This window comes from Lutra lutra, chromosome 9 (genome assembly GCF_902655055.1).
Source record: "Lutra lutra chromosome 9, mLutLut1.2, whole genome shotgun sequence".
Classification (NCBI taxonomy): domain Eukaryota; kingdom Metazoa; phylum Chordata; class Mammalia; order Carnivora; family Mustelidae; genus Lutra; species Lutra lutra.
The window spans coordinates 19,011,412-19,029,816 of record NC_062286.1 but is presented as its reverse complement, the minus strand read 5'-3'; the positions used below and the strand labels follow the sequence as shown (position 1 = coordinate 19,029,816).

General features: G+C 39.0%; 1 protein-coding gene across 1 annotated transcript in view; it reads left to right on the top strand.

Moving 5' to 3' along the window:
* Window positions 1-18,405, top strand: part of ITSN2 (intersectin 2) — a 139,573-nt gene that overhangs the window by 37,357 nt on the left and 83,811 nt on the right. Inside the window, 10 exon segments of the mRNA XM_047747080.1 lie at window positions 1,128-1,191; window positions 2,655-2,818; window positions 4,123-4,329; window positions 4,479-4,578; window positions 5,428-5,567; window positions 12,123-12,186; window positions 12,734-12,871; window positions 13,327-13,412; window positions 14,108-14,370; window positions 15,431-15,580. Coding sequence (XP_047603036.1) covers window positions 1,128-1,191; window positions 2,655-2,818; window positions 4,123-4,329; window positions 4,479-4,578; window positions 5,428-5,567; window positions 12,123-12,186; window positions 12,734-12,871; window positions 13,327-13,412; window positions 14,108-14,370; window positions 15,431-15,580 — 1,376 coding nt within the window.

Here is an 18,405-nt window from a genome sequence, read left to right as displayed (position 1 = left end):
GTGATACAAAGTGTTGATTGTCGGCACTAGCTCTTGTCTTGCAAGATGACCTCCAGAGCCTAAGGAGGATTAATTTAGGTGTGTCTTTCAAATTTTTTTGTATAGATTAAACTTTTTTTCTGTGCCAAAAAACCTGAATGCTTTATTTCCAGTAATAGTAACTGTAATGACTAATATTTACCACATCTGTGCTGTTGGTGTTGATCTGTGCTGGGAAACTTTCAGTCTGATTTTGGAGTCCATCCTCTTAGCCATTATAACTTAATGTTATCTGTGCTTCTCTAATAATAGCTACCTTTCCTGGTGTCATGGCTGGGATTTGCTTACCCTGCTTACAAGTTAGTAACATAGTCTGTTACTGTCTCATGGATGCGACATAAGACCCAGGGTTCCTGAGTCAGAGACAAAGGACTTTGTTACAAATGGCACAGCTAGTGTTTTGAGCACCAGCATGTTCCTGTAGGCTTCTCTGTTCCCTGAGTCCCGCAGGGTGATGCAGAGAGCCCAAAAGGATGGCAAAAATGCAGCAGTTGTGTCATAGGACAGAAACATTGAGCCTGAGGGAACCCACCATATTTAGCAAGCAGGTTTGTTTTTTGGCCAGGGGGAAACATTACCTCTTCACGCCTCAAGATTGCTCACCACAAACCCAACCTGAGAAACAACCCAGGTGGAGAGCAGTTAGGGTCTTGCATTCTTGGCACACACGGAAGGACGTAGAGGATTGTGCGAGACCATGAGACCAGTTGGGGGACTGTCTTTCCCAACACCTGGTATTTTTTATTTAGAACTCTTTTAGGGAATAATGTTCTAAATTATGAATTTTATTAATTGGAAATATTATCAAGCTATACACCAGTTATTATGAAAAACCCAAGATGAATAATGTAATCTTTCATCATTGCTTAATGCATATAACTTGATTTGTGGCTTTCTTGTTTAAATCTTTTTAATGTAATGTAAATAATTTTATATGCTTATTTTTGTTTAATTTATTCCTTAGTGACTGCAGTTAAAATGAAAATAAAGCAATAGCATATTATTATTGTCCACTACTATTATTCAGAGGCATTGGAGGAATTCCATTTACTAATGTGCTTCTTGATTTTTGCTTTTATTACCTTCAGGTGATCAAGCACGTACATTTTTCTTACAGTCAGGCCTGCCGGCTCCTGTTTTAGCTGAAATATGGTAAAGTGTTCTCTCTTGTAGATGAATTTAAATTTCTGATAGTCTGGTTTTATTTTGTTTTTGATACAGTGTTAATCTAAAGATGTTTTTATCATAGTCTGCTGTTGTTAAGTATTTCTTCAGCTTGTAGGAAAATAAATTTTATTGAGTAAATGACTGAAAATAATTGGGGTTTTATTCTATTGGACAGATTTTTTTTTTTTTTTTTTTTTAAGAGAGAGTGAGCACAAGTTGGGGGGAGGAGCAGAGAGAAAAGCAGACTCCCCACTTGAACATTGTGCTCAAAGCAGGGCTTGATCCCAGGACCTGATCATGACCTGAGCTGAAGGCAGACGCTTAACCAACTGAGCCACCTAGGCGCCCCTCTCTTGGACAAATTTTTAATGTCCTTAGAATTTTTTTTTTTTTAAAGATTTTATTTATTTATTTGACAGAGAGAAATCACAAGTAGGCAGATAGGCAGGCAGAGAGAGAGAGGAGGAAGCAGGCTTCCCGCTGAACAGAAAGCCCGACGCGGGGCTCGAACCCAGGACCTGGGATCATGACCTGAGCCGAAGGCAGCGGCTTAACCCACTGAGCCACCCAGGCGCCCCTGTCCTTAGAATTTTTAAGGAAAGATAAATACATGGCCATTGAAAAACATTTCTTTATAATTTGGCAAACTCTCAAGATCTTCTTTCTGTTACTTTGTAGTTATTTCATTTCTTTCTTTCATCATCTGTAAGACCAAAATTAGTCCTCCCTTTTCCTGCTCCTACCTTAAACAGAATTGTTCTTTATATTATGTAGGGTTTTATAAAAAAAAAATTTTTTTTAAGATTTTGTTTATTTATTTGACAAAGAGAGGGGGAGCAGGAGAGGGAGAAGCAGGTTCCCTACTGAGCAGGGAGCCCCATGTGGGGCTTGATATCAGGACTCTGGGATCATGACCTGAGCCAAAGGCTGATGCCCAACTGACTGAGCCACCCAGGCTCCCTAGAGTTTTGTTTTTCAATGCATTTACAAGAAATGTCAACCCCTACCCCATCTTTCTTTCCACTTGGAATATTCCCACGCCTGGTAGAGTACTGGACACATAGCAAGCTTTCAATAAATATTTGAGCAAATTAATAAGTTAAATTTAGAATGATTATACTCCTGAGTAATTTCTTTCTGTCCACACTGGTGGAATTCATCCCAAAGGTCTCATAGATTCTCTTTACATGGATTCTGTGTAGATGGGCAGTATTTCATTAGATGCGATCTTTGGTCACTTCTTAATTTACAGATTTTAGCTTTTTGGATTTTATTTGCTTAATTTTATATATGTATTTTTATATATATATTTTATATATATATATATTTTATATATATTTATTAAGTGATGATCTGTATGTGAATGTTATGTCATTGTTTCTATTTTATTATCCTAAAAAATAATGCTAGCACTACATACTAATCTGCCTACTTCATAATCCTTTTAGGGCTTTATCAGATCTGAACAAGGATGGGAAGATGGATCAGCAAGAGTTCTCCATAGCAATGAAACTCATCAAGCTAAAGCTGCAGGGCCAACAGTTGCCCGTGGTCCTCCCTCCTATTATGAAACAACCTCCTATGTTCTCTCCATTAATTTCTGCTCGTTTCGGTGTGTATTTATTAATTGAATTGGCTGCATTTAATAGTTAAACTTGATCCCTATGCATAATATTTAGGGATTAGAGAAGGGCTTGTTAGCATAAAACAATAATCCTCAGACTCCAGGTTAATTGTGTCTGAGATAAGATGTTAAACTCGCTGTCATAGCAGGGGTGTCCTTGTGTCCCAGTTTTCCAGGGACGGTTCTGATTTATGCCTGTTGTCCTGGCCTCAAGTCTGGTTAGTGTTCCCTTTCACGATTCCCAGTTGGATGATAAAGTATCTGACCTCCCCGCCTAGTTAGAGCTGATCTTAAATACTATTCTTAGTTTCCTCTCTACTCTGAATGAGTCACACAAAAAATGTGAACAATTTTAAACTCACTTATATGGTTTAAGTTGGGAGGCGATTTAAAATTATTCCTAAGTAGAAATTTTTTTTAATTTAAAGGTTAATTACCCAGCTAAATTTATGGCTAAAAGTTGCAGACTTTGTGCTCATTAATTTATATATTCATCAGAGAGAATCTGTTTTCTGTTAATTTTGATTAGCCAATTTTTTATTAATTATATATAAGAAGCACTCATTGGTATGGAACATTCAGTTAGATTCTGTGAATCTACATGTTCTTTGATTCCAGATGTTAGATCTTAAAATACTAAATTCTTTCACTATTGCAGTGAGCTCTGGAGATAAAGACCAGATCACTGTGTGACCATACTTACATAGAGTGTACTTAGTAATCTAGTTAGTAACTGAATAAAAGTCATCATTTTATTCTTTTTAAAGAATTGTCCTTAAATCCATGGATGTATTACTTACAAGAAAAGTGAAATATGTGGCATACTTCCTTCTCACAAATAATGCATATACATAAATGGGTCTCCTAACGTATCTAGTAACTATCCTTTTGGAGGGGGGACATTGGGAGAATGTGTATGTGTGTATGTGTTAGTTGAGTAACTCAACAGCACTATATTATCCTTACACAAACCCCACATTTAATCTGGTAATGCAGTCTCTCTTTGAGAGTACTAATATTTAATTGGAAAAGGTTCCTTAGCTTTCATCATATGCTTTAACTCCTTAGAAGGCATTCCCATAGTTCACATAGGTCAGAATGTTGATATTAAAAGCAGTGGTGTACCTCCCTTGCTACTAAGTCAAAGCTGCTTTAGTGAACTTTTTAATTAGAAGACTAATTTGCCCATAGTGTCTCTGTAAATGTGGATTTGCTCACTGTACTGTCAGTTTGTTTTTTGTGTTTTATAGTCCATTGCTAGCACTGGGATATATGTTCTGTTTTGTCTCTAGGAATGGGAAGCATGCCCAATCTGTCCATTCCTCACTCATTGCCTCCAGTTGCACCTATGGCAACCCCCTTATCCTCTGCGACTTCAGGGACCACCCTTCCTCCCTTAATGATGCCTGCTCCCCTAGTGCCTTCTGTTAGCACATCATCACTACCAAATGGAACTGCTGGCCTCATTCAGCCTTTATCCATTCCTTATTCTTCTTCAAGTAAGTACTTCTAGCTAATGAGTGAGAAACTGTCAAAGAAAGAGACTGGAACACTTGTATCCCAGTAAATATAGATTTCCTTTATACTTTGTGAAATTGTTTAGCATGAACCATTTTCTTTCTTCATTTCTACCTCCCCCCTTTTTTAGCATTGCCTCATACGTCATCTTACAGTCTCATGATGGGAGGACTCGGCGGCGGTGCTAGTTTACAGAAAGCCCAGTCTCTGATTGATCTAGGATCTAGTAGGTATGAAGGCTTAAAACCTCCAACTTTTAATGCTTTCAGTAAGGAGTATCTACAAACGACTTTTTTTTTTTTTTTTTGCAAGCTCTGAACTTATACAGATTTTAACTTTACAATGGCCAAATGTAAAATTTAAGGTAAATTTACTACTTATAATTCACATAAAATAATTTTTTACTTTTAGGATTAGTGCATGTGTGGAAAAATGTTTCACATAAACCAAAAATGTTCTGTTTTTAATTAGTCAAGTTTTTGCCCAAAATAATATATCTGTATATGTTTCTCAAAAAGTTTCATAATTATGGTATATCATTAATTTTTTCTTGAGCAAATTCTGCTGATTGAATATCTTTTAAATTTTAGAGAACACAAAGGCTTCAGTATTCATTCACCATACCTCATATAAATCATAACAACATTCTTCAAAGCAGTGTAGCAAGAGTGTTAGCTTTAACTGAAAATAAGGGTCTTGGGTATCCTGGCTTAGCTGCTCACTGAATGTATGACCTTGTTTTTCATAACATCACTGAGCCATAGTTTGCCCATCAAAAAGGCAGGGACAGTAATACCTTTTACATTTGTCATGGGGATAAGAAATAGTATTCATAAAGGTCCTAGCACAACACAGGGCCTGGCACATAGTACGTTCTTGGTATACGGTAGTTCTGTACTTCATATGGTATTTGCTTTCCTAAGAATGAGGTTAAATTATTTAAAACTTTAAAATATCAAACACAAAAGCAATTACTATTGTACTATAGAAGGTATGATTCTTAATGTTTCTGCCTTAAAAGTTTTAACTAAATGTATTTTATTTAGTAATGTAAAGATTTTAAATAAATTTTGTTACAGCTCAACTTCCTCAACTGCTTCACTATCAGGGAACTCGCCCAAGACTGGGACCTCAGAGTGGGCAGTTCCTCAGCCTTCAAGATTAAAATATCGACAAAAATTTAATAGTCTTGACAAAAGTATGAGTGGATACCTCTCAGGTAAGTGACATTCAGTGCTTAAGAATGTGAGAGAGTTAAAGTTTTTTATATGAATTTCTACTGAAGAACATTTGAGTTTATACTTTGTAGCTTATCTAAAATTTTAACATCCAAAAAGTTTAGCAGCATTTGGTAAATACAGATTATTTTAAGTAGTGTGAGAGCTCAAAGATGGATACAACTTGACTGATTTCTTCGAAGTTCTTACAATGAAGTTGAGCATACAGGTAGACCCCCAGCTTTTTGGAAAAAAGACCTCTCCCTTCAGAAGATTAAGTTTCACGCTTCAGTGCAGTGAAAGGAGAACCTCCTATGACAAGCTCCAGTGTGTGGGACTTAACCTCAGCTTTTTCCCTGTGGGTCCTCTTCCTCCTTGGGTCTTTCTATGCTTACCCTTACTAAAACCTCTGTGAGCACTGTCCACCCTTTAATGTTCCAACCAAGAGGTGCCCGTAAGACTTGACCTCAGGTGGGGCGCTTGGGTGGCTCAGTTGGTTGTGCGTCTGCCTTCGGCTCAGGTCATGATCTCAGGGTTCTGGGTTCAAGCCCCACATTGGGCTCCCTGCTCAGCAGGGAGTCTGCTTCTACCTCTCCCTCTGCCTCTCCTCCCCACTCATGCTCTGTCTCTCTTGCTCACTCTCAAATAAATAAAATCTTTAAAAAAAAAAAAAAAAAAAAGACTTGACCTCAGGTCCCTACAGAACATTTGAGTCCATCTCGAGCACTATCCAAACTTTTCTCTTTTTTTCTTTTTCTTTTTTTTTGGACCTTTGATTTGTATTATTGCCGAGTAGGAATAAAAATTTGTACCAGGCAAGTAGAATGTGACAAGGAGGTGAAGTGATTAAACAAGAAACATTTATGGAGCAGCCGCTGGAAGAGAAAAGAATGAACCGGGTTGAGCATAATATTCTGGTACTTCTGTCCTCTCCAAAGACTAGAGGAAGCAAACTTTTCTAATACAGGATAGTGAAGGGGATATAAACAGATGGTAGTAGGCCAAGGAGAGTTCCCGCCTTTTAACTGCCCCTCTCTCTCCACTCAGCAACTAATTTATAGTTTAGACAGAGTAATAAAATAAGTGTTTTAAAATATTAGAGCTTCAAAGTGCTTAGGGAAAATAGAGTGGGAGATACTAATACTAAAGAGATTAGATAAAACATCTTATAGGGAGGGAGCATTTCAGCTCCATCATGAAAGGAAGAGTTAGGGTTTGGACAGATAGAGATTGAAGGTGATAGCATTTGAGGGTGACAGAGAAGAAGTCTTAAGAGCAAAAGTACATGGTATGTTTGGAGAATATGTATGTATGGGATCTCTTAATTGTGCAGTGGGGCAAGGGAGCAAGAAGGCCTTGCAATTGATTGGGCAAGCAAAACTGTACGATGTTTTCTTTAAATTTACATCATAAATTTGTGATTAAAAACTTTAAAAAAGCAAGATAGGGGTGATCAGGCCTTGGGCTGGACAGCTCCTTTCTATACACTTAGCACTGTCCACCGCAATTGCGTCTAAGGTCATGTATGTCAGATTCACTAGAAACTGAAGTGGGGAGAAAAGGGCAAGGCAGTCATGCACATAAAATTCAGGATAGCAGTTCCCTCTCCTGAAGGAGGTATGGAGATAAAGTCGTGGAACATAAGCTTCAAAGCATTTAGTAATAATCTAGTGTTAAGTTTGGGTGGTAGGTTCAGGCATGTCTTTGTATCGTACTTCATAACCTATAATTTGTTATTTTATATGTATCAAATAGTACATAGTTACTTTTTTCTGTGATTTTATCAAATTACTTGAAATAAGATATATTTTAAAGTCATGCTTTTTTTTTTAACTTTTTTTAAGATTTTTTATTTATTTATTTGACAGAGAGAGAAATCACAAATAGGCAGAAGTAGGCAGAGAGGCAAGCAGACAGAGAGGGAGAAGCAGGCTTCCTGCTGGGCAGAGAGCCCAATGTGGGGCTCGATCCCAAGACCCTGGGATCATGACCTGAGCCGAAGGCAGAGGCTTAACCCACTGAGCCACCCAGGTGCCCCTTTTTTTAACATTTTAACATCTCTGAAATTAAGGACGTGTTACCATCAGTGGTGTCTTAGCACTGTCATGGTTTTGTTGGCAGTGTTTTTTTTTTCTTTCTTACTGTTACATAAAATAATGATATGTCTTATAATTGATGGCATCTTAGATTCTGTGAAATATGATATTTAACACACTTAAGATTCATGAAAAGTCACAACTCCCATTTTTTTGAAAAAATGAACTTTGGGCCCTATATTTTACATTAAAAAGTAGACTAAAAAGACATGTACAAAAGTGTTCATAATTTCATTCAAAACATCCAAAAATGTGGATATTTAATATTGTGTTGATAATAACACAATATAAATACTGTGGATATTATTTATAAATAATATTAAATTACTTTAATAAATAAATAAATAATATTAAATATTTTTGTAACACAACATTTCACAGCAAAAAGGTGAGTGAATTCCTGATACATACAACAACATGGATAATGTATTGAATGAAGGAAGCTTGACTCAAAGGGTCCACACTATTTAATACATTTAGATGAAGCTGAGCAACTAGAAACCTGATGGATGGTGATAGAAATCAGAATATTATAGTTACTCTGTTGGGAAGGGACCATGCACAAACCTTCCGAGGTGCTAAAAACATTCTGTATGTTGATAAGGATGTTGGTTGCATATGTACATACCTGTGTAAAAATTCATCAAGCAGTACACTTAAGATTAGTACACTTTATGTATGTACTAAAAACATACAATAAAAACAAAGGTGGAATATGAAGGTCAATGGAAAGTCACCTGTGAAGAATTAGTCCCCTAATGTTACTTTATTTGTATATGCCACATTATATGAAGGTCATATATTGAGTTGTTTGCAGAGAGTATTATCCTGAGACCTATGAGAATGAAGCTATATATTCCTAGTTAAGGGAAAGTTGTTTTTATTTTTATTTTTGTTTTTATTTTTTAAAGACTTTATTTATTTATGTAACAGATAGAGATCACAAGTAGGCAGAGAGCCAGGCAGAGAAGAGAGGAGGAGGAAGCAGGCTCCCCGGCTGAGCAGAGAGCCTGATGCAGGGCTCAATCCCAGGACCATGACCTGAGCCTAAGGCAGAGGCTTTAACCCACTGAGTCACCCAGGCGCCCCTGTTTTTTTTTTTTTTTCTTTTTTTTTTTAAATAGGTGTTTCTTGTGTCTTGAAACTGAGCATGAGCCCCAGGTATATGAGGCTGGGACTGTCCTAGACTTACATGTTATGCTTTGTTCAGTGAGTGTAGCATTCGGTGGTCTAATTTTCTTTCTCTTCTTCTTCTTCTTCCCTTCCCCCTTAACTCTTGTGATTTTTTTAGATTAATTCACTGACTCGTAGTTGCTGAGTCACATATCTTCTGGGCCCTCTGTGACACACTGAAATGCACAAGGTTGGGGGAGATATGGTCCATATCTTTGAGGAGTCCATAGTATATAGGTCACATAATCATAATATTTGATTAGTGGTTTAAAAGTGCTGTGATTGGGGTGCCTGGGTGGCTCAGTTGGTTAAGCATCTAACTTTTGATTTCCGCTCAGGTCATGATCTTGCTGTCATGAGACTGAGTCCCACTTTGGGCTTCATGCTCAGCAGGGATCCTGCTTGTCCCTCTCCTTTTTTTTTTTTTTTTAAGATTTTATTTATTTATTTGACAGAGATCACAAGTAGGCAGAGGCAGGCAGAGAGAGAGGAGGAAGCAGGCTCCCCGCTGAGCAGAGAGACCAATGCTGGGCTGGATCCCAGGACCCTAAGATCATGACCTGAGCCGAAGGCAGAGGCTTTAACCCACTGAGTCACCCAGGTGCCCCTGTCCCTCTCCTTCTACTCCTCCCCCTGCTCATTTGTTCACTCTCTCTCAAATAAATACATAAAATCTTTTTAAAAAATAAAAAAATAAAAGTGCTGTGATTAATAAAGATGAGAAAGTGACTAGTGCTGTGAGGATATGAAAGAGCTTCAGGGAAGGGATGACATCTGAACTGGACCTTATAGGATGAGTAGTCCACCAGGTAGAGAAGGAGGAACTAGCATTATAGGCACAGGGAATATGATATCAAAAGGATTGGCAGACCAACAGTGTAGATGTTCAAGTGAGCTTTTCTTAGTAGAGTACTCAGCTGGCTCTCTATAGACCTTTGTACGATTTATACCTGGCACATTTAAGCCTTCCATCAGTAGGCTTTTAACCATTTACATTCCTTCCTTCCTTCCTCCTGTTTGCTCTGTTGCCCAATGCTAAGGGATCTATGTTCAGTTGTCTTTGACTAAAAGCTGAAACATTAGTTGCTAGACCTTTTTTTCAGGTTTGAAATAACCTTCCATTTCTCTTTATTAGAAAAGTCCTCCTTATAAATGAAACAAGATGGGATCGGGAGGGAGACAAACCATAAGAGACTCTTAATCTCACAAAACAAACTGAGGGTTGGGGGGGGGGGCGGGGGGCGGGGTAGGGAGAGGGTGATTGGGTTATGGACATTGGGGAAGGTATGTGCTACAGTGAGTGCTATGAAGTATGTAAATCTGGCGATTCACAGATCTGTGCCCCTGGGGCTAATAATACATTATATGTTAATAAAAACAACAACAAAAAAGAAGAGTCTTCTTTTTAACACAAAGATCTCCTCAAATCTCACTTATGTGAAATCTACTGAGGACTAATTATTTGGGAGATGGTATGAGCTATTTGCATTGTTTTTTCCTTACGTGATTTCTGTTAAAAGACCAGATTTTTTTAAGACTGAGATTTTAAAGTTACATAATATAAACGTCCAGTTGCATGTTATAATTTATGGTGTATTTATGTCTGTTCCGTATGGTATATATAGCTTTGATTACCCAGATCTCATGTTCAAAGCTCAGTGAAACAGTGGGTTAGCAGCATTCAGGCTGGCTCTGCAGTGGGAGCTGAGGAAGAGTTGGTGGATGTACTGTTTTCTGTGCTGTTGTTTGGATGGTTCTCAGCTCAGGCTGAACCCCGAGTAGAGCCTGACTCCCAGTACTCATGGCTCAGTCGTCACCTGGGAGTGGGAGGTGCAATACCTGCGTTACTGACTAGGAGACCTGCCCTGGAGAAGCCATGTCATTTTATCCACGGTCAGAAAGCCCCACACTTGGCCATCAGGAGTGAATGCTCCTGTGAATCAGACCTGAATGGATTCCTGGGATTTCTGTGTGACCATCATCCTGACATGAAAATGCAGGGCAGGAAGCCTGTTACAGAAACATATTTTTGATGACTGAGGGAGAGAAAAGAAGTTTATTACAGTTTATTACAGATCATAAGCATTCAGTGAATGCTGTTATTACTCTCGGACTCTATCCCATAAGTCCCCACTGCACCTTAGACAACTTTGGATTACAACTTTATTCATCACTTTAGCAAATATTTATTGAGCATTTATGTACCTGGCAATGGTTACAATTGTTAGTGAATAAGGCAGTCAAGGTTTTTGTCCATAGGACTTAGTATGATAGCGGAAACAGACAATAAACAGGTAAACAGGAAGATAAATGTTACATTACAGATTGTGATATGAGTTATGAAAGAAATAAGCAAGAAGTATATTAGATCATAGGGCAGACAGAGAAGACGTTCCTGAGAAGGTGGCATTAAATTGGGACTTTCAGGGTGAGGACCCAGACATGGAGTGATGTCAAATTTTAGAACTTGATGTTGGACATGGGTGTACACGAGGGAGGGATCAAGGGTGACTCTCTGCTTTCTGGCTGGAGACCCTGGTGGGTCTCCTGGTGGGACAGTGATGTCACCCAGAGCAAGGGGGAGGCTGAAGGTAAATTGTTTGGGTGAAAAGGGCTGTGAATGGGGATTGAGAGAGTCATTTTGTATGTATTTGGTTTGAGATGCCTGTGAAATACTTCAGCAGGTTTTTCAGTTGGATATAGAAACCTAAACCTAAAGCAGAGGTTTGGGCTGGGATGTACATTTGTAAATTATCTAGGTGCTATTTAAAGTCACAAAAATGAAGGTGAACACACAGAGAGAACAGAGTGCCCAAAACAGAGCCTTGGGGAATGCCAGCATTTACAGGTTGCTTGGAAAAGAGAAAGTAGAGAGAGAGGAAAGATCAGAGAGAGATGAGAAAGTCTGAAGATGCTAAGAAAGCAGTGCGTAGAGGTGCACAGGGAGCACGAGGAGGCCCAAGAGCTCAGCCTCCAGCAATTTCTGTGCCAGAGCTAGGACCTTTGTGCTGGTCAGTGGTGTGTACTTGCTATTTTCTGAAAGGACATGGGGGAACACTTGAGTTACTAATTCTTGATTTTAAATTCCTTGGGGGCAAGGGTCTTGATTACTGTGTTTTGATTACTCCCCAATGCTCAGCAGCTGGCACATGGTAAAACCTTTTTAATGTCAAAAGTTTCCAGGATAGCTGCAGTATTATTTTATGGAATACAGTCATTTCAGTTTGCTTGACTTTGAGGAGGCTAAAGAATTTTCTTTCTTTTTTCTGCTTTTTCCCACTCAATCAGGTTTTCAAGCTAGAAATGCTCTTCTTCAGTCAAATCTTTCCCAAACTCAGCTAGCTACTATTTGGTGAGTTTGTCCATTGATCATGATTTTTAACTATACATCCTCTGTTGTAGGAAAAATGCTCTTTCTGTCAAAGTTTGTGACTCAAAGATGTTCCATAAAAGCAGCCATTTGAAGCCTGATGCAACCCTAAAAGCCAATAAAATTGTACAAATTGTTATTTTTTGGCAATGTAACATTTAATTATTTTGCAAGTAAAACTGGTTTGCCTTTTCATAATGGCATTTGTGGAGAATTAGAGAATGTCTCATTTATAATTTAGAGCTAAATGTGATTTGATAGGTGAATTATCCATGAAATGAGACAAGCCACCTTTTCAGAAGGAATGTTTCTTTTTCTGCTTCAAAATTTCTCCCCTCCCTTGTGTGATAGAACAGTGAATGGTAAAAATAAGCTCACTTTTCCATGTATATTTATATTTCACTGAAGTATGTTAACTTAACTGTTTATTGTAATTATTGTTATTTTGAAATTAAATATTGAACTCTTTTGAAAATACTTCACTCTAAGTAGACTGTTTATAAGCTGTGAACATTCACATTTCCTTTAGGACCCTGGCTGACATTGATGGTGACGGACAGCTGAGAGCTGAAGAGTTCATCCTTGCGATGCACCTCACTGACATGGCCAAAGCCGGACAACCGTTACCACTGACGTTGCCTCCTGAACTTGTCCCTCCGTCTTTCAGGTGGGCGCCTCTTGAGGTGAAGAGGCATGGTTTTGATTCCTGGGTAGACATGATGATTACGTTGCGATCTCCTGAGGCCTCTGCTCTAGTTTAGTGGGAAGTTAAACATTGACACTGACATTTGATTTTGGTATTTAATGAGTTACACCAGCAAGGAGTAGAAATAGGTGTGTTTCCACCGTATTATAGATAAGGAAACTGGCAGCTACAGATTAAGAACACAATTGCTCACGGACAGCAGTCAGCTAAACCATGATGTGAATCCAAGCCTCTCTGGCTAGACAGTCCGTATCCTGCCATACATCATAACTCTAGACCATATTGCACTCTAAGTGTCTTTAATACTGCATTCTAAATATTCAGTGGCTCTAGTCATTGGTGGTACAGCTGTATATACAGTCTAGAAATCTCCAGATTGTGTGGTGATAAATTCATTTGTTGTCTTCTTTTCTTAGGGGAGGAAAGCAAATTGATTCTATTAATGGAACTCTGCCTTCATATCAGAAAATTCAAGAAGAGGAACCTCAGAAGAAATTACCAGGTAACATTGAATGTCTAAGTTGTATGTTTACAGTGGGTTCTCTTAAATTTTACCTTGAGTTGTAAACAAGTATTTAGTATGTTACCTTCTTAATATTTTATATGTTATAAGAGAAAACTATTCAACAAAAGGGTTAGATTCCGACATCAATAAACTGAAGATAGTAAAAAATGAGAAGTGTATTTAGGAAGAAGAGACAGTGTATGTGTTTGGCAAGAGTCTTTGTATTAGACATCCTAGTTAAAATGTTCCTCCCACTTTAGGAAAAATCACTACAGCAAGCTTTGTGATGAAATCTTCAGCTGTAAAGAAAAGTTTAAATATTGGTTGAAGAAGTACATATGTAGATATTTTAAAGTATTAAAAAGTTAATGAACTATATCAAGTAAAATATATAGCCATATAACTTTTATTTATCCTAAGAAAATACTGAGAAAACAGTATTTTTTATTGGCAGGAATAGTAAAATTATTTCTCTCTCAGATGGATTCAAACTTAGAAATTTGTTTTCCAAAGATGAATCCTCTTAGACAAAAGTAAATACTTTACTGTTTACATTTGAGTTAAAACTATCCTTAGGGGAAGTATCCACAGAGTAACAGCACTCAAATGATCACGAGGCATGAGGATGTTGAAACTGGAGTCCATATTTTTGGGCTGTTCATGTGAGAGTGCTTACAACATGTTTTATTTAGTTACTTTTGAGGACAAGCGGAAAGCCAACTACGAGCGAGGAAACGTGGAGCTAGAGAAGCGACGCCAAGCGCTGATGGAGCAGCAGCAGAGGGAGGCAGAACGGAAGGCCCAGAAAGAAAAGGAAGAGTGGGAGCGCAAACAGAGAGAATTGCAGGAGCAAGAATGGAAGAAGCAACTTGAATTAGAAAAACGCTTGGAGAAGCAGAGGGAACTGGAAAGACAGCGGGAGGAAGAAAGGAGAAAAGAAATAGAAAGACGAGAGGTTGTTTTTAACTTATTTTGTTTCCTCAGAAAATGATTATATTTAATAAGTGACTTTATTCCATTTGATTTAAAAATGGGTATTTTTGTTGTGTCTCTTTCTCTGCATCATTCATTCTTACTTATCGTCTCCATCTCTGAACCTTCCTTCCCTTGCGGAGGGGAAGAGGGCCCTTGCTTGTGAAGGGTTTTCAGGGCCAGTACCTGGTGGAGGAGGCCTGTCTGCAGGTGATAAGTCATTCACAGGAGGACTGATCGCAGAGCTGAGTTGAGTGAGGAGCTGAGGTTAGTGAGCCAGAGGAAGGAGTCCGTCCAGGCAGGGCATGAACAGAAGTAAGCTTGGGATCCAGAGGAAGAGGCCACGGAATTGGAGCCCCAGAAATCTGAGACTGGGGAGTCCGGAGGAGAAGCACAAGGGTGGGCTTTTACAGGTCCTTGGGATAAATGCTGTTGTGTGGTGTCCCTAGGAGGACTGGCTTTGTTTTAAGGGGCTTGGGATGGAGCACAGAAATCATAATAACACTGAAGTAATGTCAGGAGAAGGGTCTTTCTTCCCTGATACCAGAATAAAGGTATAATTATTCTTATTAACACTTCTATTTCTGAGATTGTCTTTTTATTTAAGAAAAAAGTAACTACAAATAAGAAGATGGTCCCATGAAACAGTCAAAAAATCTGATGGGTGATGTTGCTTTTGTGGAAGTCCGTAGGTTAGGCCTGCTGCTAAAACTGGGTTTGCCCAGTTTCCTAACTTAGACGCTGAAGCTCACTAAATGCCAAACACTGCCTCACCTCTTTGTCCTCCCATCACTTTTTGAATGAGGCAAAATTGTTAATTTAAAAATTAATTCATTGGGGCGCCTGGGTGGCTCAGTGGGTTAAAGCCTCTGCCTTCAGCTCAGGTCATGATCCCAGAGTTCTGGGATGGAGCTCCGCATCTGGCTCTCTGCTCAGCGGGGCTTCCTCCTCTCTCTCTCTGCCTGCTTCTCTGCCTGCTTGTGATCTCTGTCTGTCAAATAAGTAAATAAAATCTTTTAAAAAAAAAAATTCATTATTTTCAGGCAGCAAAACAGGAACTGGAAAGACAACGTCGTATAGAATGGGAGAGGATTCGTCGACAGGAGCTTCTCAATCAAAGGAATAGAGAACAGGAAGAAATTGTCAGGTTAAACTCTAAAAAGAAGAGTCTTCATCTCGAGTTGGAAGCACTGGTATGCCTGAGGTTTGAGTGAAATTGCTCTGAATGATGCTAGAGTTACCTGTTGAAAATCATTGTTCTTTTTTTTTTTTCTTAAGATTTTATTTACTTATTTGAGAGAGAGAGTGAGAGAGAGAGAAAGATCAGCCAGAAGCAGAGAGTGGGGAGCAGGGGGAGAGAGGGGGAGAAGGAGACTCCTTGCTGGCTTAGTCCCAGGACTCTGGGATCATAACCTGAACTGAATGCAGACACTTAACTGACTGAGCCACCCAGGCGTCCCTGTCATTGCTTTTTAAACCTACCTCATGAATACATTATGTTTTCATGGGATTGAATAGTCATGTTTTCATGTGTGCTTCTTAACAGTCTGGACAATATAGTTTACCAGAACAGTGACTCAGAGCGCTGAGAGTTACATTGTGGTCTCAGTGCAGAAGCTCCCAAACTGTTTATTCCTGGGCAAGGCGTCCCTTCTCTGTGTGTTGCTTTGGCCATCTGTAAAATAAAGAGTTGTGTCAGTTTGGTAAAAAAAATTTTTTTTTTTAGTTTAGTAATTTTCAGTTTTGAAGTTGATGTCTAAAAGTGGTCTGCAGAGGGGTGACCAGCAGTGGGAGGGGGGAAGCCAAGGCAGCAGGGCAGTGCTCCCTTCTCCCCAGCACTTCGCATCACTCACAACACACAGGCTCCACAGTTACTTGCTTTGCTTTTCTTGGAGTTTTATCTGGATTTGCTTGGAAAAAAGGATTCTGCTAAAAAGAAAAAATGATTTGAAGCTCCTGATCTAAACGATCTCTTAGGACTTCTTCCAGTTCTGCTGAACTGTGGTTTTTAGCTAATATTGGCCAGTATGCTTACCAGATTTTACACTTCAGATGTCAGAGAGTCAAGCTGCTTAAAAGGCTTTGTTGCAAATAAATAAATAAATAAATGGCTTTGCTGCAAATGCAAGGTGAGAAGATAGAAAGGGTATAGGTTTAACCCTAGATTCTAAAAGCCTGACCTGATAGTGTAATAGGATTTTGAGAAAAATACATGTGTAGCCATGTTGTAGATTCAAGCTTAGATCTTTTTTAATTGGATTCTAACATTTTATTTGGTTTCTGACTTGAAATTAAAATTTTTAAAAATCACAACATTTGTGGTGCCTTCAAATGGATAAGAAAGCATATCACAATTGTTATTCATGCCACAGTACTACAGAACAGGCCTAAAAATCCTTAACTTGTGTAGTTACTTGGGTTTCTGTCTGAACCATTATTTTAACTATGTTTTTCCTTAAAAGTATAAAAGGGTACCTTATGATTGATTGTTTTTCCCCCAAGAACCTGGATTGCATACCAAGCAGTAACATAGATTAATGTGAAGAGTCTGGAAGGTCCAGAGCCTGCACCTGCTGAAGATAGGAACATGAACGCTAGGGTAGACATTGCATATTCCTTTTAGCATGTGTGTTTCTCAAATATAAAACTAACTTTTCAGTAAAAACTTTAATTATCAGTGATTTTTAAGCTTCATTTCTCCTCCTCACCTTGCTGTATTGGCTAGGGCTACCATAACAAAATACCACAGACTGGGGGGCTTAAACAAAAGAAATTAATTTTCTCACAGTTCTGGAGTCTGTAGTCCAAGATCAGGATGTCAGCAGGTTTGGTTACTTCTGAGACCTCTCTCCTTGGCTTGCAGATGGCTGCCTTCTTGTTGTTTTCCTTACACGGTCCCTCCTCTGCCTGTGCATATCTGGTGTCTGTTTTGTGTACAGATTTTCTCATGTCATAAGTCAGGTTATATTAGGGCGCATCCATATGACCTTATTTAACCTTATGATCTCTTTAAAGACCCTGTTTCCAAATAACAGTCACATTCTGGGGTCCTGGAGATTAAGACTTCAACATACAAATTTTGGGGAGATACACTTCAGCCCATAACACCTCACCCTTCTCCTTAGTCTCCATTAAGAATCTCTGCTAGAGCAATGTCTACAATAGCCAAACTATGGAAAGAACCTAGATGTCCATCAACAGACGAATGGATAAAGAAGTGTGGTATATATACACAATGGAACACTATGCAGCCATCAAAAGAAATGAAATCTTGCCATTTGCGATGACGTGGATGGAACTAGAGGGTATCATGCTTAGCGAAATAAGTCAATTGGAGAAAGACAACTATCATATGATCTCCCTGATATGAGGGAGAGGAGATGCAACATGGGGGGTTAAGGGGGTAGGAGAAGAGTAAATGAAACAAGATGGGATTGGGAGGGAGACAAACCATAAGTGACTCTTAATCTCACAAAACAAACTGAGGGTTGATGGGGGGGGGGGGGGGTTGGGAGGGGGGGGTGGGGTTATGGACATTGGGGAGGGTATGTGCTCTGGTGAGTGCTGTGAAGTGTGTAAACCTGGCGATTCACAGACCTGTACCCCTGGGGATAAAAATATATGTTTATAAAAAATAAAATTTAATTTAAAAAAAAAAGAATCTCTGCTAGTTTGGGGGGCACCTGGGTGGCTCAGTCGTTAAGCGACTGCCTTCAGCTCAGGTCATCATCCCAGGGTCCTAGGATCGAGCCCCACATCAGGCTCCCTGCTTGGCAGAAGGGCTGCTTCTCCCTCTCCCACTTCCTCTTCCTCTGTTTCCTCTCTCACTGTCTCTCTCTGTGTCAGATAAATAAATAAAATCTTAAAAAAAAAAAAAAAGAATCTCTGCTAGTTTGGGTTCTTTTTTTCTCCCTACTTCTCAGAGAAGAGGAAAGGAATATTTGGTGTAGGAGAAGAGAATTGTGGCCAAAAAGGCCCTCCTGGACCCTGTTTAATTAGAGGAAATTAGATGGCAACA